This window comes from Gambusia affinis, linkage group LG08, assembly GCF_019740435.1.
Source record: "Gambusia affinis linkage group LG08, SWU_Gaff_1.0, whole genome shotgun sequence".
In the NCBI taxonomy this organism is placed as follows: Eukaryota; Metazoa; Chordata; class Actinopteri; order Cyprinodontiformes; family Poeciliidae; genus Gambusia; species Gambusia affinis.
The window spans coordinates 16391009-16416590 of NC_057875.1; the positions used below are offsets into that span (position 1 = coordinate 16391009).

Genomic DNA, 25582 nt, shown 5'->3' on the forward strand with positions numbered 1-25582 from the left:
TTTGCTTTCTGTTCACATCGATATGAGATAGATATAAAACCAATTCCAGCTATCAGAACGTGCCATTGACTTGCTTATATTAGTGTTGTGATGTGCAAAAAAACTGCAACTGTTTATACCTTTTTCACTTGGATGATACATATTATATGCAACAATCCTAAAGTCTGAGAGAGTGCTGAAAGCACAGCTTTTGATGTGTACACAAGCTTTAAAAATGTTTTGTTGAGAAAGATCGTGAGAACCAGTGTGAAATTTGATTGCGGTATAAACTCCACCATTTATGATGCGTCTGCAGGTCATTTGTGTTGGTCACTGCTTCATGTTTAAGTTTATTTTCAAGTAAGACTTTGGTGTACATTAATGTAAAAATATGCAATATGCGTTAGGTAAATCAATGTTTTCAACTTTGGACAAATCACTTTAAAAAGGATGGTTTGTTTTGGGTGTGCCTTCTTGTTCCGGGTGTCGGCTTTTATTGTAAATCAATACATTTTCATTAACTCTTTTTGTGAAGATCACTGGTTGTTTATCATTTCTGGAGTGAAGCCTAATTTGTCTTTCACCCAGGAATGTGCTGGGGAAGAAGAATGTGAGAAAATGATTTTATAGGGTAGATGCCATCTAATTGATCAAAAAGGCTCCAAAAAACCAAGTGGTTTCCACAATAAAACATTTTGGGTCAAAACTTGAATACAAACTACTTCCTGTACAGTCAATCAAACACTTTAGCCCCGTGTGGACATAATTACCCTAAATCAAAAACAGAAATAGCCTCTTTGAAAGGTTTCATAAACTACCAGTTAGGCTACTCAGGAACCCATGATGACAACAAGAAGAAACACCAGCAGTAAATGTGTGCAATATATGGAAAAAATGAGAAGTCAGTGTCTTTTACAAATAGAAAATAAAACTCTGAATTTCCCAGTAGGAAAATGAACTACAGCTTGTAACTCAATTGTTATTTTGTTTTTATATTAAGTTTCTATCACAAAAATAGCTTTAACCATTGTGCATTCCCAGGAGGGGTTGAGTGGGGCATCTCCCAAAATACTGTCAGCTCTAAATTCATTTCATAGCATATTGACGATTTTAAATTATATTGTTTTAGAAAACATAGGGCTTTTCAAATTATTTGGGAGAGGGAGGTAAGAAAATCCACGTATAAAAACAGATTAATGTTTGCCTCAACAGGGAGCGGTAACTTCCTGCAGTCTTCTTGTCACCTTGAGTGTTGCTTATCAAGAGACAGCCATTTGTCAAATGTTGTTTTTGCACTTCTGAAAGTGAGAAGATTGGAACAGCTCTTATGTCTGACTGTTACAGCAGTCTGTTCATCTTAGCAACAATACTACAACATCTTGAAGGCAGTCAAGGTTCCTGTTTTCATCCTTGGGTGAAGATGTTCTGCAGTATTGGGCTGATGCAGCCCTGAACTGGCAGCAAAGGTTTGATATAGGGCCAATTAGACAGATATGTGTCGGAGAGATTCATTGTCCTGGGACATACAGCTCTTGTCCTCTATGTCATGCTGTCATTGTCACTTGTCTGGTGGCTCTCAAACATTTTTGCACCTTCGTTAAAATTTCAGAGTGAAGGGACTTAAAAAATTGAGACATTGATGAATCTTTTACCGTTTTCTAGCTCAGATGTGTCATATATCTCGTACCATTCATTTGAAAGACAGAGATCTGTGTGCAGATGAGTGTGTGAGGGATTTTTCATCTGTACAAAAAATAATGTGATCACAATTTTTTAATCTTTCATAATCTGTTATGGTGGGGTTCTTTGTGCTTATTTATTATGATGGGAATCATGCACACAGCAACCAACCTATGATTTTTAACTGGTTGTTTTCAGTTGATTACTCAATTCTTGAATTATTGACTCAGTTCAAGAATTTAATCTTTTTCTCAATTCTTGTTTTAAAATTATTCTGGAAAAACTCAAAACAGTCAATAAGTTGTCATTCTCCATCACGTATAATAAGAAGCATTCTCAATAGCCTCCAAAATGCCTCTAAATGACCTTAAGATGCTATTCACTTTTTGGTTGAATTTTAATGTTGTGTTCTTTTCTGGCCTGAAGGTGGCCTAAGCAAACATGTTAAAGCCCAACAAATATGCCTTTACTGCATTAAGTCCTAATGGAAAATCTCTCTTGTGACATTTTCCTCCCTCCAGCAAATTGTTCCCACTTTCATTTCTGCCTGTGTTTTCCCTGGAGCTCCCCGTCACCCCTGCAGCAAACTTAGGCTTTCTTTTTTCATAAATTTGCTTGCTTTTTTCCTGCCACCAGATTGTGAGCGTCACAGAAACATAACCTGCTGTGCTTGTCAACACATCACACCTTATTAGGATTTTGTGTATAGGACATGTGTTTGTTTGTTTTTTTTCTTTCACCATCTACATTCTTTCTAAATTACTTGACTGACTTTTGTCAACAAATGTTATGTTTATTTATCCAGGGATAAAAAGACAATTGTGACAGTGATTTCCTCTTAGATGTTGCGGCCTGCAGTTTTGCAACTAGTGGCACAGAGACAGAAAAATATTTCAAACTGCAGCTGCATAAAAACAGCTTTTCTGCTTTCTTGTGCAGTTTCACCAATACATGTGGAAGCACATCACCAATCATTCTTTTCTACTTGTCTCCATTTTTCCTGATCCTCTGGTCCATGCAGTCCTGAAAACGGGCTCTGTTTTTAAGATGCCAGTGTGCAGCACTCTGTGGAACATGTTCGCTTCTTTTCATGGCAGCCACACACTTAGTCAAAGCTGCTGCTGAGGACAAAATTTGCTCTCGGTGTTGCGTGACTTGTTTACACGTCAATCACGCTGAACTCAAAATGGTCCAATAGGCTCAGTGTGTGGGTATTAGTATGGCAGGATGAATAAAGGAAAGAATGTTTAAAAATACGGAAGAACCACAACATAAAAGGAGACTGTAGTGATTGTGCAAAGAAAAACTATTTTGTGAAATTTTTATAGCAGTAGATATGTATTATATATTGACTGCTTTTTTTTTTATTATTTTTTTTATACAAATTTATTGCTTATGACTGGCAAATTGTGATGCACAATGGCACAAGTTGTAATTTTTTTTGCAAGTAGATGGGTAATGATTGTGGTACCAAACAGACCAACTCACATATTACGTCCTTCAACGGCTTTTGCGTTGTCACTCAGCCAGATTTGTTGAGTCCATGATTATAGTGGTCTTGTTGATATGTCCCCTATCTTTGCTGTGGATCTCCGCAGTTCCTCCACATTTACCAAGAATCTCTAGCTTCCCACTCAGTTTAGATGGGTGTCCATGTTTTAGTAGGTTTGCATACCGTGTGTTTCATAATGATCATTTTTGGATGATGGATAGAAAAGAACTCAGAGAGATCATTGCGTTGTATTTTATTAAGGGCTACTTTATGTTGCCTTACAATATAAAGTTTTAATAAAATACTTTTTTTACTTTAGCAAAAAGTTTACCTCTTTTTCAATGCGGTCAAATATGATCATTTCAATATTTTTTGAAATTTAGACTCAAATATTGAAAATATGATTTGTTTCTGATGCAGTAGCATGGTTTCTTTACTGCTGAAATCATATTCAGATTGAACATTATTTCTATTATCATCTATGCAATTAAGCCAACACAAGATTTGGAGCAGCTAAAATATTGTCTCAAAAAGACTGACATGCCTTCAAGAAATTGTATAAAATAACGTGAAGTCTTAGTAGTGGAGTTCTAATTGGCATATGGCATAAGTCTACAACTTTATTTTTAATGCTTGCCAATGGGAGGCAGCAAAACCTAAATTTCATACACAATAAAATAATAAAGACACACATGATGTGAGCATACAAAATGTTCTTGTTGACATTTTGCAGTTTTGCTTTCAGGTGTCACTAAATACACATCTTCCTTTAAATAATAAATATAATTTTCTGTAATCCATCTATATTGTGGATCCAGCTGGTTTTTAGATGTGCCACAGGTACAAAACACTGGAATGAAATGACTTAATTACCTCCTGCTTGTGTAGATCAGTTCTCCAGAGCCTTAATGACCTGATTATTCTATTCAGGTGAGGTCCAGCAGAGGCACATCTAAAAGTTGCAGGACAGTGCCCCCCCCCAGGACTGGAATTTGACACCCCTGGTTTAAAGGCTTCTGTCACTGTCATTCAATCTTCACTTTCACATGGCTGGTTAATGCTGTGGACCATATCTTCTGCTTGAATACCATAAAGGTAGCTAATGTGACATGACATCAAATCATTCACATCAGCTATCACATACTTGTTTACTTGAAAGGACGATTAGCAAAGTTATGTGTAGACGTGTATAATAAACTGCTGTATGTCAGAAAACAAGTACAAGTCTTAAGGAGCAGCACACAAGCCCAAAGGTTGCAATGTCACTCTTCTCTTCATTCAGCTCTGATGGAAAAACTTTTGTACTTTTAAACTTTTTTTATATTGCTGCTGTAGAAGGGGAATTAAGGAAGAAAACTAAAAGAAAACAAATTAAGACCTTGAGTCGAACTGAGTGCACAGCAGTTAAACTTTGATCTAGTTCCTCATTGAAAGAGGCATTCGAGTCTTTTGGAAACTCTTGAAAGCCGGCTTGAGTTCAAGGCGTAGGTTCACTATTCATGCTTGTGCTCTCCATCAAGAGTCTGACTGTAATACCCCTGGCTGCCAGGTCAGCATTATATAACCCACATAAGAGGGTCTAGTGTGAAAAGAGTACAGACTTCTGCTAATGGAGCAAGGAGCCTAACATAAACATGACCAAAGAGAAAATCATGACCAAAACTCATTAACTGCAAGCAGTGCAACAGGACAGGATCTAACAATGGAGTCACAAACGTTCAGAGTAACATTTTTCTACAAGACTCTTGACAGCGTGACATTATCCCATGGAAGAGCTGAGCACATTTCTGCCATTTTGGCAAACCAGTCATAGACTCATAAGACTTGCATAATGACTTTAAGTACACATATTCGTGTGACTCACATACTGTGTCCAATTAATGGTGACAGAAACAATAGGGTTTTTGTATAATAGCAGTCAACCTCTCATGCGTTCAGTAATGTTGACATTTTTGTGCTAATCTTTACGGGAACTCCCAGAACTTGACATAAATTAAAGCCGCACTGGTTTTATGGCTATGGAAGATGGCCTCCAAGGGGGAGAAGGAGAGACTTTAAATAGAGAGCCAGCCCTGCCAGCACTGTTCAATCATACGTATTCTTCAGTCATGTAGTTTCCCAACATACCTAAATGAGAGTTTTGTAAGAGTGTTGTGAACACATTTGGACAAGCTTCAGTGAATCACTTTTAGACACATCATATTCAAAGTAGTGCATCTCACAGTCAGCCACTCCAAGGGTGCTTCACTTCAAAGTCAGGCTATCTTTCTCCATGAGGACACCCTCAAATACATTACACAGAAGATTGACTTTATTTTTGAAGGAGGTTGTCTCCTTTTCTGTGGATCGAACGTCTCTGGGTTTGGCCAGTTTCCATCTTTGACTTTACAGTCGAGTGCATTAAGGTGTGAGCATTAAGTGCCGCAGCTCTCCAAGCTGTAATGCAACTTATGATAAACCAGTAGCACAAAAGGAAATGGAAAGCTTGTATATTTTTGGTGGAAGAGAGCTGGTCTAGGTTGGAAAAAGAATCTGTAGTGCCTGGAGCGGCCTGGGACCAAGTCACCATTAATTACCACTAATGAGTTAAGCATGAGTGACCTGATGATGAACTACTCTCTGCACAGATCAGAGGCGAGCATTGGATGCAACTCTGTGACGGGTTATGTGAGGGAATGTGGCTGGGCTGGTTGAAGGGGTGTAACAGCATGAATGCATTTTAATGGCGTATAAATAATTACTGAGGGAAGAAGTTTCACTAAGAGGAATTAGAGTAGTAAAGGATCCTCTACAAGTGCTAATTTAAGCCTTATGGCGCCATTTAGATTCATTGAGAAACTTGAGTAAATATGAGCTAAATATGGTGTTGCGTGCAATATTTGTGTCTTTAAGCAACTTTCATGTTTGTGTTTGTGCTTTTTTAGCCTTTAAGGTGTACCACACCTCAAAAACTAAGCTTGAGATCTGAATTACTCATAGTTCTCTTTCACAGTATTTCTTTCATAAGCTATGCATGCATTGCCTGTTTAGAGAGTAAGACAGGAAAAGAGGGAAAGGGGTTACAGTAAAAGCTTCCACATGCAAAAAAGATTTTTAAGAGCATGCAGGCAAGTGCACGTAACAGTGATGTGCATCCTGCCCATGTGTTTGGATCTGAAATGGAGTGTTCCCTCTTCCAGCAGAACCCCACTCCACCCACCACACATTTTACAGCAGAAGCAGTGTAGCTGGAGCTGTTTGGAGAGAGGTCAGGGAAAACACATGTAGGGGAAATCCAGAGGAATCAGAGGGAAACCCAGTCTGGCTGATTCCCTGTAGCCCACTAGCATCAGCTGCTGCACCGAGACATATTTACTTTGGCACGGTTTCAGTATAAGATGAAGTGTTGACAGCGAGTGAGATGGTTATGACCTGAAGTATAAAATGAGCTGAAGGGAACGATGTGTGTGTCCTGTCGTTAGCTCTAGTGTCTGAAGAAATAGATCAGATTTTTTAAATGACTTTTATTAAAGTTATAACCAGTAATCATTTCTGAAACTTTAGTAGAACCAGTGTAACGTCTTTGTACGTCAGATGAACCATCTGTTTTAGCTAAACTTTGGCAGTTTAAAATGTCTCAAACTGAAAGTTCTCATACCTGTAGGTCAGGGGTGCCAAACTCCAGCCTTCAGGCGCTTTTGTCCTACTACTCTCCCTCATCGACATGTCATGTGGTTCTGCAGAGGCTTGGTAACAAGCCATTCATTTGCTTCAAGTGTGTCGGAGAAGGGGTGAATTTCCAAGGTCCCTCGAGGTCCTGACTTGGGCACCCCTGCTGTAGGTCAGCAATATAGTTCCAGATGTTAAATCTCCACTACTTTACAAATGAAACCATTTTACCTTGGAGTTGTTGTCTTTTTTTTTCAGCCTGAAGCTGGCATGAAGCCAATACAGCTCATTCATATTTGAACTGGTGCAACTGTCATTCTCTTGTTTGGAGCTGCTACGCATCAGCAAATGCTCAGTTAAGGGGAGAAGATTAAGTAGAACCAGCTGTCCAGGCAGGACATGCTGCTGCTATTCTACCTGCGTTAATTGATCCTGTAACTTTGTGTCTTTATTGTTGCGTCCTTGTTGCATGAAAGCGTTGGTTCTTGCCATCACAAATCTGTTGAGGTGAGAGCTGCATTTAAATTTGTAAATAGCCTCGCCTTATCATTTGGTTTACAACAGCAGATCCCCTTTCCCCTTTCAAGATCCCCTTTCATGCTACTGCGTGGAAATGTGTAAGGTCGCTTCTAATGTTTGCTTTGCTTCAAAAATATTTCAGCTTAGGTCGGAAAATCCTCGTTTATGTCCGTGTCATATTTTCTGTCCGACAGAAGGGGGAGGCTACATTTCTTTCTCCCGGAGGAGGCATCAAGTCTCTGTTTTGCAAGTCTCAAGTCTTTGTCCTCAAGTTCGAGTCAAGTCTCGAGTAAAGACGGTCAAGTCAAGTCAAGTCAAGTTAAGTCAAGTGTCAAATCAAGACAGGCAAACGTCGAGTCAAGTCTCAAGTCGGGGGCTTGAAATTTCAAGTCCTTTCGAGCCGTTTTTTATTTTTATTTATTTATTTATTTTTTTAACAACGTTCCAATCATGCTAAATGTAAATAATAGGCCATGTGTTCTTTTAAAAATCAAACACACAATCCACTTATTGCAAATAAAACCCAGAGGTTTTGAATTTGGATGTGATGGTAAAATAAATATCCATCAGTCCAAGTGGGATTAAATCTACAGCTAATTTCACATCTCAGTATTGATAAAAACATGTTGCGTGAATCAAGCTTGCTAGAATCACTAACCAAGGCACAAAATAATGTGCTGCATTATCATCCAGAAACACTCAGAACTACCCCACAGCGTTACGTTCAGGATCCTTATAATTGTAAATTTATTTTTACTTTTACAACAATTTCTGAAGGAAAATTACTGGATTTTGATTTGTTTTCTAGCAAAATTATACCACTTAGAAATTATACCACTTGGAGATGGTATTTCAAAGACCATCACACCACCATTTGAAGAGTTATAACTGAAAAAACAGTAGACTTAATGCACTGACTGCAGTAAACAATCTGTTTATTGTCAGTACAATTTCCCAACATAGATGTCTTCAAATACACCCACACCTGCCATATTTTGGATTTGAGAATATGGGAAATGTCTCTGTCCGGTGCTACTGTCAGAGAAGGGAGGGAGTAAAGCTAACGTAAGAGCCGTGGGGGTAGAAAGAATATTTATGGGAAAATACTAATATGGGAGCAAGGTGGGAAAGGGGTGTAAGAAACCATAGTTTCCCTTATGAATACACCATCCATCCTGTGAAGGAACTGGACCCGGTTCCTCATTATGATGGGACAGAGAGAAACTCTCTTCCCTGAGTTCAGGTACAGAACCTGCTTTCTGATCCGGAGCCCTGCTCTCACTATCCACTGGCTTCCTGAGCGAACACGGTGCACACTAATGTGGATACGTTTGAATCACAGGATTTATACAGCACGACTAACCACAGCAGACAAGTGAAAGATAAGCAGTATCACCAACTTAACCCAGAGTTGCTAACACGACGATAGCTAGTCAGTTGTCTCATAGTAAAAGAAAAGTACCACTTACCCTCTTTGTGCCACTTCAAATGCCGAACAGTTGGAAGTTGTAGCTCCATCTGAGATCCTGGTCTTGCAGGTTTTGCATGTTTTGCATGTTTTTAGTTGGATATTTCATGATTGATGTACCCAAAAGAAATGTGCATATGTGCTTTGAGCTTTTTTTCTTCTCTTGTTTTTTTCACCAGTTGTTATTTTTAAATCCTGTTAATTTGATTGGTTGTGCTGCAGGTTACGTATGCCTACATAAGGAGTGTGAAAAAACAGAGGGACGGTTTGTGCTTGTTAATACAGAATGAGTGAAATGAATTAATGGGGCCACTTTATAAATAATATGTGTTATAAACTTTAGACTTGAATAAAATATCAAGTCTTTTCAAGTAAAGAGCTTCAAGTCAAGTCAAGTCCCAAGTCAATGGTGTGAAAGTCAAAGTCAAGTTTGAGACTTTGAGCATTTTTTCAAGTCTCAAGTCTTTATTTTAATGACTTGAGTCTGACTCGAGTCCAAGTCATGTGATTCGAGCGCCTACCTCTGCTTTTTCCTCTTGTGTTTCTGTTGTGAGATCTACATAAACTTTCTAGGCACTTATGGACATCTGAGTTCTTCCTTTTACATTCCTCAAACTTAACAGGAAGATTAATGGGTTAGAAACATTGCTCGGCAATTTAGACTCATCTTAATATACCTGTAAGTCCACATCTTGGTCCATCAAAAAATTCTCCAACCCCATTTAAAATTGACCGCCACTGCTAACATTTTCAGTGTTTACTATGTTTAGTTGCTTTATTGTTGGAAACAGGTTCCTCTTACTGACAAGCTGATGGTTTTCCATCACTCTGAAAATTTCCTCACTTTGGATAGATGCTCACTGCGAAAGACCTTCTATCCGCCACAGTTGAAAGAACAATTAGTAGTGATAGATTCAATGAATCCCACTCGAAAAAAAAAAGAAGCTTTCCATTAAATGAGTTCAGAGTGAAGATTTTTGTGCTACTGATTTATTGAGTGATAATGAAAATTGCACAATTACCTTCAGGCTGGTGTTCAGTTTCAGGTCTGAATGCAATCATTCACTCGCAAGTCTTAACAAAGGGGGCTTTGTTTTCCTTAGACTATGCGCATTTTCCAATATGAGGAAAACCTTTGAGGTCGCTAGGACTCATCAGTTGAGGTTTTGCAAAGTGCTGAAAATTGAAAGATTACATGGCCGATATGAGTGTTCCCTCATTAGGAAAATGACAGGGGTTTCTGCTAGCCAAAGCCCGGAGCAGTGTGAGAACTGAGGTACCAACGGCTGAGCAGCAACAGGGAGCTGCTTGCAGTACCAGGCCTCATCATTCTCTGCCTGTCATGGCCCGCTTCCAGTCGATGTCTCTGCTGTGTGGGGCCACTCTGCAAAGTCAGAGTGATTGATTGCACGAGATATGTTAAACAATTACGGGGCAGTTTGGAGTTCTGTGTCTGAAAAATTGGTCTTGTCCTGACATAAAGCAACTCCAGGAAGAGTTATGTGTCAACTTTTTAGTAAGAGAGACATAAGCTCTCGAAGCTTCTTTTTGAAGGTAATAATAAAATCATTAGATAGAAGAGTGCTTTGTGACTACAGGGACTCTGAGCTGTTTTTTTCCCTGGCCACTTGTCATGATGTTTAAAGTCTTACAAAATATGTTTACACACATACACTGGCTAGGGAAAACCGCCCTCACTTGAATATAAAAAAGAGCACACAATGACATCATCAAACAGGCGCTTTTATAGTGCAACAAGCTTTATCTTGCAGTTTTCATTGAATTTAGAGTCATCTGCTTACTGTGTGTGCAATAAACTCACATTTAGAGCTGAGACGTGAAGGCATGTTTGCGTGTGACGCTGCAGTGACGCACAGTGTGGCAGGAGTCTTCCCTGTCTGCTGGGATGGCAACAGTTATCAGATTACTCCTGCATGGTGGCAGGACAGGCACTCACAGGAGGAGCCAGGGGAAAAATGAAATAACATTTTTTAGCTTGCAGTTTGATGTTGATACTGGATGGATCTTTATCTTGTGCAAGTAAATGAGGTTCTTTAGCGGAATATTTATAGTAGTATAACAATGTTTATTATTGAAATTTGCAGATGGGAGATGAATAGTGGGGAACATTTCAACTTTAAAGGCTAAAGAAAATAAGGTCAGCATTTCAGTTTTTTTTTTTCTAAGATATAAAATTTGGAAAAATACAAATAAGACTGAATCTGGTTTTATTCTAGGATAGAAATAAACTCACTGGCTGGGACCCTCTTTGCTCCTGAAGCAATGTGCATCTTTTTGACTATATTTTGATTGTCTTGTTTTAAATAGAGATTAATATAATCTTTGAGCATTTATTGAAGATAACAGGAAAAGAAGCTGCACTGTTGACCACTAGGGACAACTAGATGGAAGAGCTGACCAAGTGAAGATGCAACGTTTTCAAAGTGTGGGCAGACCAAACATGCCTGAAATTAAATCACACTAAACATTTTCTGTTTAATATCAACACCTCAGTGAGATTCACCTATGTAAATGAGGGTGGAGTAAAATAAAAATATCTAGCATTATTGTAGTAATTGTTCCTAAATGTCAGATAAATAAGTAAGATTCATTTTTTCTGCTTTCAAATTCAGAACTATAACTACACTAAATTTCTCTGTCTGTCTTAGGTCAGACATTTTGGGTAACCTTCCATTAATCTCTCACAATAGTTTGCTGGAATTTTATTTTTTTCTTTCCTGAGATGTTTGTAAACACTGAATTCATTGTTCTTGAGCCACTTTGTTAAGGACAACAGTCCCTCATGGAAAGCTTCAAACCACAGAACATGTTTCCAAACATCACGGCCTCTGGTGCTGTTGCAAAGTGTTGTGCGTGTCTCTTCAGATGAAAGATGAATGTTATGTTTGTGAAGGAAGTAACTGATGTTGGACAGTTCTTCTGTGTCGCAATATTTTCTTAGTAGTGACGCTTGTGGTTTGGAAAGAGAGCTGCAGCGAGGATGTGGATCAACTAAATATTCCTTGTTTTGGATTGTTTTATACTCTTTGTTTTTAATTCTTACCACAGCTGAGCTATTTTAATTTTTATCATCATAACAATAAGATAATTCTTTGCTTAGTGTACCTTACAAATGTCAGTGAAAATAAGACGTTTAAAACTTTTATTCTGATAAAAAAAAATCACGCCTCTGTTAAGGTAAATAATATCCTCCTCTTCTGTATGATCTTGTTTCTCATTTATACACAATTATAAAGGATTGCCAAGTCTTCAAGGGTATTAACAAAAACATTTCTGCACACTTATAAATGTCCAAGTCACAATGACCTACTGTGGGACGGAGGGGAGACTCCTGCTTAAAGGTTATGAAATAAAATTTGTCTAAACTAATCTATTTCTGCTTGATAATAAGATAAAGGAGAAATACAACAACACTACACCTGCCAGTGCTTGAACCCCAGGAATCTGCCTGTAAGGCAGAGAAATGCATCGCTTTGCTAATGAGGAAACTCTGAGTTCATTACATCTTTTCAATCTACGTGGAGATGGCAGTCATCCTGATGATGCTTTGCTGTACATTAAGAGTTTAAGTGCTACAAACATTACTACAGGAATTGGCTTAGTTGATTTAAATGTGCGGATTGAGGTTTTTTTATTGAAAAATATATTAATTCTAAAATGATCAGACATCCAATCGTAGGTTGATCATCGTCTTCTGGTGGAGATTTCTGCACAATATCATGTACTTTCCAATATATACACACTCCTTGCTCCAGATCTCAGCTAAATAGTAAGATAGACTCGGCTGCCCAGCAGGGTTGGTTCACATGGTGGGTTGCAGTAGCAACTTTACTCAGAGTAGCAGCTACTTGACTTTCTGAAATCAAAAACCCACAGGACACACATACTTACTTCTGGATTTAGTCTAAGTCCTCTCTTACCCCGCTTTCTGAAACGGGCCCCATGAGAAACCCTTGGGGGAGAGGCTGGATTCTTTAGTCTGCCCATCTTTGATTCCACCCAAAAATTAATATTTCATTTTGCATACTTGCAGCAACAGGCCATTTTGTTCCAGTAGACATTTTAATATGTGAAATCATCAGCATCATTTGCACTCAGCAAAGTAGACAGACTATCTTTGATTTTGAGGGGACTTGCAGTGAGACAAGCTATTGCTTCACTCTGGTCTTACATTAAAACACTTAACACTGTGGAGAAAAAGAAAAGCAAAAGAAAAATACGACATTCATTCTTTAAAAAGTACAGTTCAAACCTTTTCTCTGTACAGCCTCCCCTGGGAAGACTTTACTGATGGATTACAAAGCCTGGTGTCATCATGCGTCACTGCTCCTTCCATCCATCTCTGCCCAGAATACATTGAATCATCCACTCTGCGCTGCAATGCATTTTTGTCATATCTTCCATCTGGTACTGGCATGAAAGCAGCCATTTTCTCAAAACATATTAAAAGAAGAGAAAACGTAAGGGGGACACCTGGTTTGTTGTCTATCCAAAGGCAAAAGATTCGAGGTGGCATTCATAAATATCACAGAAATCTTCTTTGAAAGCTAGCGTTTGCAAGCCTATCATTAAACATGATTACGAGAGATCTAGAGCTGTGGCTTCATCTGACACACACTAAAGAGGCCCCCTCACGCAGAAACAAAGATGAAAACACACGGGGATGCAGGGATGAACATTTAGTCATGCACATCTTGCACAGGCAGTGACTGTATATGTCTGGCCTTGAGGACTCTCCAGTCGTGTCGCCTTTGCTCTTTATTTCAATATTTGTGAAATTCTGATGTCCAGGAGCATGTTTTACTCAAAGCTTTGTCTTGCAACTCAAAACAATTCCATCCCTTTTAAAATGACCCTCTGGAAAATGCCTCTCAGCAGAAAGTCTCATTTTATAAAATTAGTCATATCCTTTAATTACTTCAGCGCCTCAAGTGCAAAATGAACGATTACTTGAGAGCATTGTTGCATTCACCAGTAAGTCTGCATCTCTCGGAGGTTCGGAACCTTAATGGGTTTTTCAGGGTAATTCGCAGCAACTACATCTCTGATTTGCTCCAGCCATCAAAAAGACACTTTTTATTATTATCTGTCCCAAGTTATTGGAGGTAGTTCCATAAACGTAAATACTGTAGAGTTTATTCCTCAGACACCACCAAGAGCTCCCTGAGAAGCATCGCAGGATGAGCAGAGACATTACGGCTCAGTGGCTTCAGATTTTTTCCCTGCTGCTGATGATTGCCGGCGTACTCTTGAAAGCATCCTGCGGGAAGTGTGCAACTCACGGATATTACACGCAGACTTATTACCCTTGACAGAAGAAATGAGATGAAAAGAGGGAAATAATAGAAAGAGCTACCACCTTGGGGTGGAATAGCACACAGCCTGCAGGGAGGCTGGTTTTCCCTCTGATTGGACAAGATTGTGTAACTTCAGTTGTGGCCTTATTGTGCATCGGTCACCCGTCACAAGATGTCCATCTTTGTGTGTGTGTTTGTGTGTCGTTGACTTGTTTAGTGTTGCATCTCTGTTTTCTTTTGACTTACTCACAGTTGCTTCCTTTTTTAGCTCCCGTCCTGATTTTGACATCACAGCCGAGCTGACCTGATTTTATTAAGATTTTAGATCCATTTAATTTCTTCACTTTTCAGTGTTTGATATGTCATCTGTCATGACACAGAATATTCTGGAACATTTTGAGATCAGTGTGAAAGAGAAACAGAACATTAAGTAAACCCGTTAGGTCTAAGTCAAACCAATATAAAAGCTAAATATGAGGAATTACTGATATTATTGTGTCGTAATTTTGGATTTCTTTATAAATCTAAACTTTTGCCACATAAACCCTATAATGCATTCCGGACCTCAAAGGTTCAAATTGTCAAAACAAAGAATGGTGACCATGTGCTAAAATATTCTTTGATGTCTTCCTTATTCTTTCAGAAAAAAAAAAATGTGATAGAGCTTTTTGTGATTTGGCCACTATTTTACCTGCACAATTCTCAGAAGTTTGTTTTTAGTTTACAACTCAGGTGACTGTGCCAGGCAAGGAGATGAAAAGTTAAAAACCACTTTGTACACAAACTCTACCGTTTTCTGGTCCCAAGAACACTGAGTTTTCCTGAAAGACAGAGTTTCTGAGAGCATTACTTAAAATATTTCTTTCTGTTCTGATAGAACAGAAAGAATTTATGTTGGGTATTTAAACTTCGCAAAGGTTTTCACAGGTGAGCCATCGAGTAAGGACTGCTCCACTTTAAAGTCTTGTTTAGTTCTTTTGTCTTGGCTACAGTCATATCCAGCCTGCTCTGACAGCACCATGTCACCAGGGCCTTTTTATAAAACAAATAAATAGCTTCGCCTGTGGGATCATGTTTCTTTACTAATCCAACCAGACCCATTTCATTAGCATATTTAATTAAAATCCAGCTTTGGTCATTAATCACAAATTTGTGATTAATAAAAAGAGAGAATAACACAGGAGAGAGAACGTAACCTCTGGGGCATCCAGCGCTCTCTGTGAGCAGATCAGACATGTTTCCACCACTACAGACAGTGTGTGGGTGACGGGTTAGAAAATCTCTGATCCAGAGAACCAGACCTTAGTTGACCAAACGTCCACTTTTCCCTGGACATGTCCACTTTTCACATTCTACCCAGGAAGCTTTCATTGATGAAAATGTCAAAGTTTTCAACATATTCTTCAACTGACTGGTGTAATGCATGAAATACGAGAGTTTTTCATTCATGTGACGTTTGGTTTTTATCCATTCAAAGACTGAACAGACAGCGCAAGCTGCACCGCTGCTGATGTTTACAAGTTGCTTTAAGGATGAACCAGAAAATAAATTTCTTGCACCATCCCAGTCGCAACAACTGGGTAGCACAGTGCACCGTGCACACAGGTGGCATATCTGTTTTTGTGTGTGACAAAAGGTCCCAAAGAAAAAAGTCTGTGTATAGTGAGAGTTCACCTAATTAAATTGACCAAAAGAGGAATCTAACAAGTAAACACTGGAGCGTACACTATTTCTGTCTTTAAGAGAGTGGCACTCTCTATTTTATATGAAATAATTTCATATTTTTTGTGTAATTATTGTCTAGGTTGACTAGCTATGGAAGAGTAACTATTAGGGATGAACTGATGAGAACATTTGAGATTACATTATTTTTTATGAGTGTCATAATCATTGTTTGTTCTGACCTGTCCAACACATATGCTTTTTTTTTTTTTTGCATCCTTTCTCATGACTCTACACTGTAGAGTCTACAGCATTGCTCAAACACAACCGCATGTTGAACAGACAGAAATCGGTTTTGTTATTTTTCATAGGAAATCAACGCTTTATAAATGAAAAGCCTTGCAGACTTGGTGAACCATTTTCTCATTAATCACAAAAAAATAAAAAATAAAAAATCTGCTCATTGCTGTTTTTATGACATGTTCTAAATATCTTTCTAAACCGGAACTTCTAAGTTTTAAGTTTGGAAAAGCGCCTGGAGTTAGATGCGAGTTCTTCCACCAATAAGAAGTTGAAAATCCAATAATGTTGTTTTAATATCTGTGGTAATAACTGAAAAACTGTTTATCAGCTTACAGCACATGAAATATCCCAATAGTTTTTCAGCTTCCAACAGGATCAGAAGTTAATTTGTTCCAAAACTAAAACTATGAGCAACGTTTTATATTTGTGAATCAGTTTATTTCTTAATTGTGAATTGTTTCATCTCTGTTCTTATAGCTATGTTTTAACTACGTTTTATTCTCCAATTATCAGAAATATATTTTCTTAGTTATTGCCCAATTCTTTCACAGAAGTCATTCAAGTTCGTCTCCACATCGTTTTATTGTTTTATTTATTTCAAAGGCACTTTGGAGCATTTCCATTAGCAATGGCTGCACATCACATTCATTCTGCCATATTGAATTTAAAGTGTCTCTTATGCAAACTTAACTCTGCAGCATATAATAATGCATATTATTTTTGTTATAATAATAACAAAATATTATATTAAATATATTATATTAAAAATATTGCATATTATTTTTGCATACTATGCAAAAATAATGCATATCATTTATGTGCTCAATCATAGAGCACAAAATGGGAAATAAGTGTGTGGACGGATGCAGGCGAAGGAAAAAAAAAAGAAAAAAACATCTCCATTCTGAAGTTAGTGCACTCTTCTGCGATGCAGCGGTCTGCAGATCGGTTTGTGATGTCTGGATGCTCAGATCTATTCTGATCAGTTACGGAAAGTATTTGGTTGATTTGATTCAGTCTGATGAGCTCAGAGTTCCCTTGATCACCTCTCATACTGTTTCAAGATGGCTGCTCACTCGACCTACTTCCTGCCAGCTGCAGACGTTTACCGCCCCTCTGCTCACCTGCAGCCACTTCACTAATCAGCCCAGCAGTGTCCAGGTCTCCACTGGACATAAATGAAACTCTGATTTGGTGCCCAATGAATTTGTTTTCTGCCCCTGATTATATTTTTTATGTTTATTTATTTATTTTTTTGCCTGTGTGTGTACTTTTAAGTTTGTCTATTCCTCCTCTGTGTGATCTTTATAAGATTTGAACCTTTTAAATCCAGGCGGATTTTTAAAATCATGATAATAAAAGGTTTGATGCTCTTTCACTTCGTTCTTTCTGCAGATTCGTCAGTATTGTTTAAGAACCTTTCAGGAGATCTTTGTATTTCTGTCGATTCGTGACATGATGAAATTTTGCAGGCTATTTTAGGCCTGCTTGTTAGGAACTTCAACAGAGCAATAGAGGAAATATTTCGTTTGGATTGAGCTGCACCAAACATCTCACTTGAAACAGGCATGAAGTGACTGCAATTAAGACTTTTTAATAAGCTGTAATCACAACGTATCTGCTTCTCTGTACACTCGCTTTTGTGTTGTAAGCAGCAAGACTTGTTATTAACTTGTTTGCAGATTTTAACTGTGTGGAGCTGCGTCTCTCTCTGTGTGTGTGGCCTTGTTTATGATACATTTTAAGGACCATTTTTCTAACATATATTGAACATATACTGAAGCAGCAGTATGTCCTCTTTGAGGAGCCCAAAGCCTAGTCATTAGAAGAAGAACTGCTTTAGTCACACCAAGGTGTGACTAAAGTTTAGGTTAGGTTTAGGGTTAGGCATGCAGCAGTAATGATTAAGTTTAGGGTAAAGGTTAGGGTTAGGCTATAAAATCAATGAAAAATGAATGGTAGTCACTGTGAAAACAGAAAGACATGTTGTCTGTGTCTATAATTGGTTGTGCTTGATCTGGTGTTGGCATGCTTTCTTCATCTGTCTGTTCCTTAATTTGAGCAAACATTCAAGTGTGCACATATTTTCTCACAGGGCTCATGTTCGTGGACTCCTACTTGGAATCCTTATGGCTAAAACGAGACTAAACCATTAAAAGCTTGCGGCTACCTCAGACCAAACTGTGGTCACCTCAGGAACCCAAACTCAAGTCGTATCTCTTTAGAGTTACAGTGTGTAGGGGTTATTCCAGCTTTTCTTCAAGCTAAAAGAAAGCTTTTTTGAAGAAACATAGGATTTCTTCTCCTCAAACGTGTTTTTCCAACGCTTTAGCATACAGTTGTAAGTAACTTTAAAGTGGATGGAAGGAGTTTTAACTCATTAAATCGTGTCAAGACGATGCTTCCTGTTTTCCAGAGTGCTATGTTTCCCTCTATGATCACTTGCTTGGTGTGCATATGGTAGCCATCTGGCCTGGCACAACAGCACTGGAGCCTGGAGTGGGTTGCAATACTACGGTCCATGAACAGCAATAACATGATTAACTCCTTCGGCATCAAACGCATGCTCTACTCACATGCATTCCACCATTTTGCTTAGAGTATTTTTTTTTTTAAGATCATGTAACTTTCAGTCTATTTTACTTTATCTCTATTTTCAGACTGATTCATATGTGGCGCTCAAGTCAGTACGCAAATATACCCAAAGATACGCTCTGGTGCACCTGCTCATGCAGTCTAATCATAGTTTGCCAAATCAAAATTCCTGCCCATGCATCTAATCTCTGCATGAAGCCAAAAGCCAGAGCGTCTGCAGAGTTCAACTATGTTTGGGGAAGTTCGCTTCGCTGTGTGTCCAACTAAAATAGATTTAAATACAGGGTAGGAGCTACACTGAGGTCACGGTTTCTACTCTCCTGGTTCCGCCAACCCGTCGACAAGTCATCTAAACTGCAGTCATCTGTTCTTTGACAGACAGACCCAGAAGAAATAAGAGAAAGCTGCATTTAGGACCACTTAATGTTTTTTCATACAAGGTCACTGTGGAGCACTTGGCTCCTTCCCACTACGCTGTAAATCAGCGTAGTGGGAAGGAGCCGAGTGCTCCACAGTTTGATGCAGTTACTTATTGCTCTCACAGAACATTTCTTTTGTAAGTCGATGCAAATTGAAAGTGAGCGAAAAACAGATATTTTCTGTATTAGTGTCCAAAACCAAACAAAAAAAATATACAGAAAAGATTAGAAACAGTATTTAAATGACAACATGTCCAACTTTGAGTGCAGCCAATCAAAAAAAATTAATAAAAATGTATCGACTGTGAAAAATTAAGCTGGTGAAAATCCAAAGTGCATCGACTTTGAAAGGTGGATTAAAAAACAGCATTGTTAATAAACGCATCCATAAATTGAAAAATATAAAGCATAAATAGAAACTCTTGTGAAAATTATATTAATTTATGCAGGTTTATTATTTCTTATTTAATTTTTCACTCTGATATGTATGCAATCATTTTATTGTTCACTCTGTACCATTCAGTGCATTTGGCATTAAGGATTAAATATGGATTCACTCCAAACCTAGTATTGGCCCATCCTGTAGATTCCTTGCCCACGCTTGCCTATTGCCAGCCTCAGTCTGTTCATAATATGCTGGAATGTTGCTGATAAAGTGGTCAGTGATGAATAATTCATTTACCATTCAGATCGAATTTCTCACCTCCAGCTTGAAGTTATCAGCTTTGACATAATGATTATTTGTGTTTCCACGTTGAGCTTTCACCAGCAGCTCGCTAGTCTTAATTAGCTGCTTTTTCTGTATCATGAAACTGTTTGATGGTGCATTAAATTAATTGAGAAGCAGCTACTGCCTCATAAACTTCAATACAATCAGTCATTTTCTTGTGCTTGTTCACATAAATCTCTTGTACTGTTTGAGAACTGAAAGTGACAGATAATAAAAGACAAAACTAAAAGCAAGAAGCTAATATTTGTCATATTTATCTGAAAAAAAAAACCTGTTAAACCCATGCAATTTAAAATATTTAAGGTCCATTTTCATTAATGTGATAGTGACCCATCCGCCCATTTAATTCAGTAAATCCAGGTGGATACATATATATTTATAAAATGTGTGTGTGAGTGTATGGTGTTCATGTTTCTCTCTCTGCAGCTACCTAGATATCGATCTATCTTTTAATTATTTGTTTAACCCGACATCAACCAGATCAGTATTTTTTTCAGCTCTCGATCCTTTTTTTTTTTTCTTTTCTTTTCTGAATCCAGTGAGCCAAAATGTTGAAAATCAGGCACATTTGGTTGTTAGTACAGGCGGGTAGCTCCCTCTGAAAAAAAAAAATAAATAAAAGTGCTACTAGCTTGAGAATGATAAAGGAGGGCAGTATTCAGCTACTTCAATAACCTCCTCCTCAACTCTGTTGAAAATGCATGGATTCTGTTTAAAAGCTGAGTTTGTCCCTGGAAACCAGCCAATTTAAATTAACCGTTTCTGCCAAGAAAGATGCTTAAATATCCTGCCAGAATAATTTCCAATGCTTGCTGATGGCTGCAGAGAGGGCGTGTTTCTTCTGCAACCTTCTAAAGGACATCCACATATACAGACCCATGCAATACATTAGATGGAGTCGATTTATTTCAGGAACTCCAACACCGAGTTAAGCACTTTACATCGGTTAATTAGACAAAGACTAATGTTTTAACATGTTAATTTCTGTTAATTGGAAAGATTTCTTGCCTTTACACCAATACAAAAACTATATTTAAGAACAGACATATGTTAACAAAATATATGTTTAATACCTGCTTAAAAGTTTTATTTAAAAATAAAAACTTTTAACCTGACAAACAAGATTCATCAGGAAATATATTCTAATTTATTGAATATGATTCCACCTGTGGACAAGAATGCTGGTTTGCCCCATCTTGATGGTCACTGAAATAACCTGAAAAGGACAAAAGTAATAATAAATAAAAAATGATTTTAAAATCAAACAATGGAAATTGGACATTGCTTTTGAAGCAGAATCATTTTAAAATTAAACTAATGAAACAGAGCTGGACAAAAATGATGGTACCTCTGGAAAAGATTGAAGAAAATTTAATTATGGAGAGTTTTGTCCTCCAATTAGAATCACATATACTCTGTCTTAAAGCTTGTAATCTATCGATCCGCCTATTTGAAGGGTGACGGTGACATGGTGTGTACCACACTGAACATCAGCAGATGAAGGAGAGAATTGTCAAGGAGTTTAGAAAGAAAATTATAGACAAGCTAATAGATGCTAACAGTAGAGGCTATTAGACCGTCTCTAAGCAGCCTGATGCTACTGTGGCTAATGTGCACATATCATATTCTTCAGAAGTTTAAGGTCCACCGGACTGAAGCCAACCTCCCTGGCTGTGGCTCCAGGAGGAAAATTGATGACAAACTGAGGAGAAAGATAATACCGACGGTAACCAAGAACCCAGGAAATCTGGCCTGAAATTTGCCACAATACGCATGGACAAGCCACAAATCTTCTGAGAGAATGTCCTTTGGACAGATGAGACAGAACTGGAGCTTTTTGGCAAAGCACATCAGCTCTATGTTCGTAAAAGCAGAAATGAAGCAAACCAAGAAAAGAGCAGCGACCTTAATGGGAAACTTGGAGAAAGCTTGGTTTTGTTCTGGGACTGCACCCATCAGGCACAGGGTGTCATATTTTAGGTCTTATTATTTTTGTCAGTATCAAGTTATTTCAGTGAGTATTGTGGGCTCTTGAGCCACTAACAGAAACGTACCACCAATTTTATTTGCATGCAATGGCATGTGTCAACATATTTGTGTGGAAATGTACATCAATCTGAATGTTACATCCGGTTCTTTTTTTATATATTGAATTTGTTTGTAGTTTAATCATACCAACTTAAAAATAATATTAAAATGCTAAATGAAGCCCAAAATTATAATCATACCAATTTCTATGGTCAGTGGATGTGATCTTCTATCTTTGTAAACTAAAAAGCTACATTAACCCTCAATTTCATATTTTATAAAGAAAATAACTCGGTAATTTGAACAGACAATGCATGTTTTATGCAGCTGTCCATCAAAGAATAAGACAAGTGCACATTCAGTGACATCTTAATGGAAACTCCTGTGTACTCATTACTTCTTCTCCAGCGACAGTCTCTTGCCTGAAGGGATCATCCAGTGCTTCTCCTTCAGTGCCACTGAATACTTCATCTGCCACATGGTTAACAGGGAAGGTCCACTTAAAGAGAATCAGGTGTTTAATCCTCACACATTATAAGAAGGAAAATTAATACCTGTCACTGCGTCACTATGGCCGTAAAACCAACTGAGAGCTCTGTGCGATTAAACTGTATTGGAAAACCAGAGGACAATGCATTTCTTGGAAGATGTCCAGGTTGGTGGAACTAGGAGCAGGATAGTCACAGAGGCAGAGAGACGGAGCACCATCAGCTCCTCCCTGAGGGCAGACTGAGCCTCACATTAGGAGGCAGAGAGTCAGTGAGTCACCTTGCCTTAGTCCATCCTGATAGCAATCACCACTTCACTGTCAGCCGGGCCTCTTATTCCCACGAACCAAGGCTAAGGAGGTTGACAGTCGAGGGCTGAAGGGTAAAAGGAATATATCTGAAGATTTTTATTTAACTGCAGGAGGTTTAATCAAGATTTTTTTTATAGAATTTACAGAAATAAATACTAACGTATCATGTGTTGAAAATGCACACCAATTGCAATTAGTTTATGATTAATAGTAAAAAATAATTGGAACTTTACAAGATAAATGCAGACTGAGAGAAGAATTAATTTCAAAATGATTGACTTTTCCAGAGATGAACTTTTCCTCACTTTATTTCCCTATGTTGTTTGTGAGCATTTGACTGCAGGTTGCTGAAGTTCTGTAGTTGCAAGACAAGCTCAAATCGTTCTTATATTGTAAATAAGTTGAACAAAAAAAACAATATTGCTTCTAGAAACAGCTGGATAGGCTCTAGTTTTTCCTAATTTAAACATAACCTTAACACAAATATGACTTTTTTTATTGTCTTGCTTCGCTGCTGACTCTCATATATTAAAATGACAGTAAAACTTTAAATAATGAAGACAAAATGATTCCAGCCCAAAACACAGTTATCGTCCCTGCTCTTAAATCTACACATAAACCAATATATGTATAAAAAAGTATTTTGTTGTAACAGTGTGATTCTTTACATGATTGGCGACAAACTGTTTTTACAGAGAGCCGGGTTGATAAATGGCATTATGAGCCCAGGCGATAATTTCCACTGAATATGTGTTTCTGTTTTATTTGGAGATCATTGCCTGAGGTTTTTAGTTAGATTTTAGGCTGTGAGTCTCAACTTTTCTTTTTTGAGAAACAGTTTTATAAGCATCTGTCCTTTCTCACAAACCGAATCAAACTGAATAAAGAAGGCTATGTTTGCCACAGGCAGCATGCCCATTATTTTAATAGCACATTATGATAGTGGAGACAGTGAAACTCAAGCTGCTTTTCTCTCACTGATTACGAGGACAAACAAAGAGAGATTGGTTTTGCTGTTCGATGAGAGGAAACGCTACAAACACTAAAAAGAGCTCAGCAAGACAATCATGCAGGTGGCACAACGAAGACGTGAACAAAGTCATTTTGCTCAGATGGGACTGAAATGAAACTTTTTAACCCTATATGCAAATGTTGTGTGTGACAGTCGATTTTAGACTGCAATACACCCTGAAAATATCACCCTTATGATGAAACACGGTAGTGTCAGCATCGTGTGGTTGGGATGCTTTTCTGGAGCAGTGACAGGGATTTTCAGATTTTATGGGAAGGTGGGTGGAGCTACATCCAGGACAATCTTGAAGAAATTTGATGTTTTGCATTTGCAGTGAAATGTAGTTTCAGAAATGATTGAATCAAGGGGCATAGATCACAAAATCTATGCCCTACATGTGTTTAGAAAACCATGAGCACACTTGCGGATCACTGCAGCAGATTCCTGGAGCAATATTTAAATATTTCCTGACAGCTTGAACTGATGCAATACTCAGTCTATTCCTTTTGCGCCCTCAGGTGTGCTCAGCCTTCCTGAGGGCCTGACTCTTCACAAGGAGCAGCAACAGCAGAGAGCGGCGAAGTGCGGGGAGGGAAACTCCTTCAGTCAATCTGAGCTGCGCTCCATCGAACAATGCTTACTGGCGACAAGGGTGGGCAGCATCTCTGAACTCAGTAAGTCTGAGATTTATTTGTGGACTTGTTTGTGAGATATAGATAGAGGATCACTGGGTATGGCATAAAAACTCTGACTTTAGAAAAAGTGGTTGCAATCACGCTTTTTTTTTTTTTTTAAGTCTAACAATTTCCAAGTGGAGTGAATCACACAAACCTTCCCTGACATCAGAATGAAACTTTGAAAAGGATGCTGCAAATAAAATAATCTAGAGAAAGAAGCAGAAACAGTGTTTAAAGTCCTCTGGTTTTCTAACTACAATTGGTTTCACTCTGAATCTGATTTCCCAATGATTTCCAAAACAAACTGAAGGCAAGGCAAGCATTTCTTTAATAGTCACGGCACAATCTGTGTGGAATCATCGTTAACTTTGTGATTGACTAAAACAACCAGCTGCAACCTGAGTCTTTGTGAAGCTGCCATGTCCAAAGCCTGTTTTGTAAGAACGAGTTCTGAAGCTCTCAGGTAACTGCAAATGTTCTTGGTTTGTATCTAAACCTCCACATTAGGACACATTGGTCAGCAGGTAAGAGCAAAGCAGGCATGAACAGGAAGTACGTGCAAATTTCACTTAGAAGGGGATCTTGTTCTCATGGTTCATGATCCATAACTCATGACCAGAGAGGATTAGTAAACTCACACAAACTGACCCTGACTTGGAGGGAGCAGTTTGGCAGCAAATAAAGTAAATTTATGTTGTGTTTTGCGCCCTTGAAAACAATGGATTCTATTATATTTAGAGGATCATAAATTTTGTCTTAAAAATTACATATCCACATTATCTACCCTGCCAGTTTTATATTAAAATGCCTATTTGGAAGGGATGACAAACTACCATACAATTATTTTTCTAATAAAGGCTAAAAAGTGTCTTCTATCAGAGTGGCCTAATCCCAGCCTGTTTTAATGGATGGGAATTAGAATGAGTTGCATTGGCAGTGACAGCCAATATAATGAATCACAGGCATTCATTAAAATGAATGAGTTTGGCTTATACATTCAACGAGTCCTCGAAACATAAATTGAATATCTGTCGCCCTACAATGTACCCATTGTTCAAAGAATAATTGGCATCACAATCCTTTCTGGCAATGTTTATGCAGTATGAATCAATTGGCATAAGCTTTATGAGTTACATTTAGATTATAGTAATATGTTTGTACATCACTTTAAAAATCTAAAGTTACAGATTATTATTCACTAAACTATGCTAACAGCACTCTGAGGGTTCCAATCAAGAGGAAAATTTCTTCCT

General features: G+C 38.1%; 1 protein-coding gene across 4 annotated transcripts in view; it reads left to right on the forward strand.

The window, feature by feature from the left end:
- Positions 1 to 25582, forward strand: part of btbd11b (BTB (POZ) domain containing 11b) — an 80123-nt gene that overhangs the window by 32348 nt on the left and 22193 nt on the right. For 2 of the 4 annotated variants that reach the window (XM_044125179.1, XM_044125180.1), the window contains exon 2: positions 24171 to 24326. The exons of 1 other annotated variant lie outside the window; for it this stretch is intronic. In XM_044125179.1, coding sequence (XP_043981114.1) covers positions 24171 to 24326 — 156 coding nt within the window. Of the gene's footprint in view, positions 1 to 24170; positions 24327 to 24765; positions 24793 to 25582 lie in introns of those variants that run through there. One more of the 4 variants, XM_044125183.1, reaches the window with a different exon arrangement.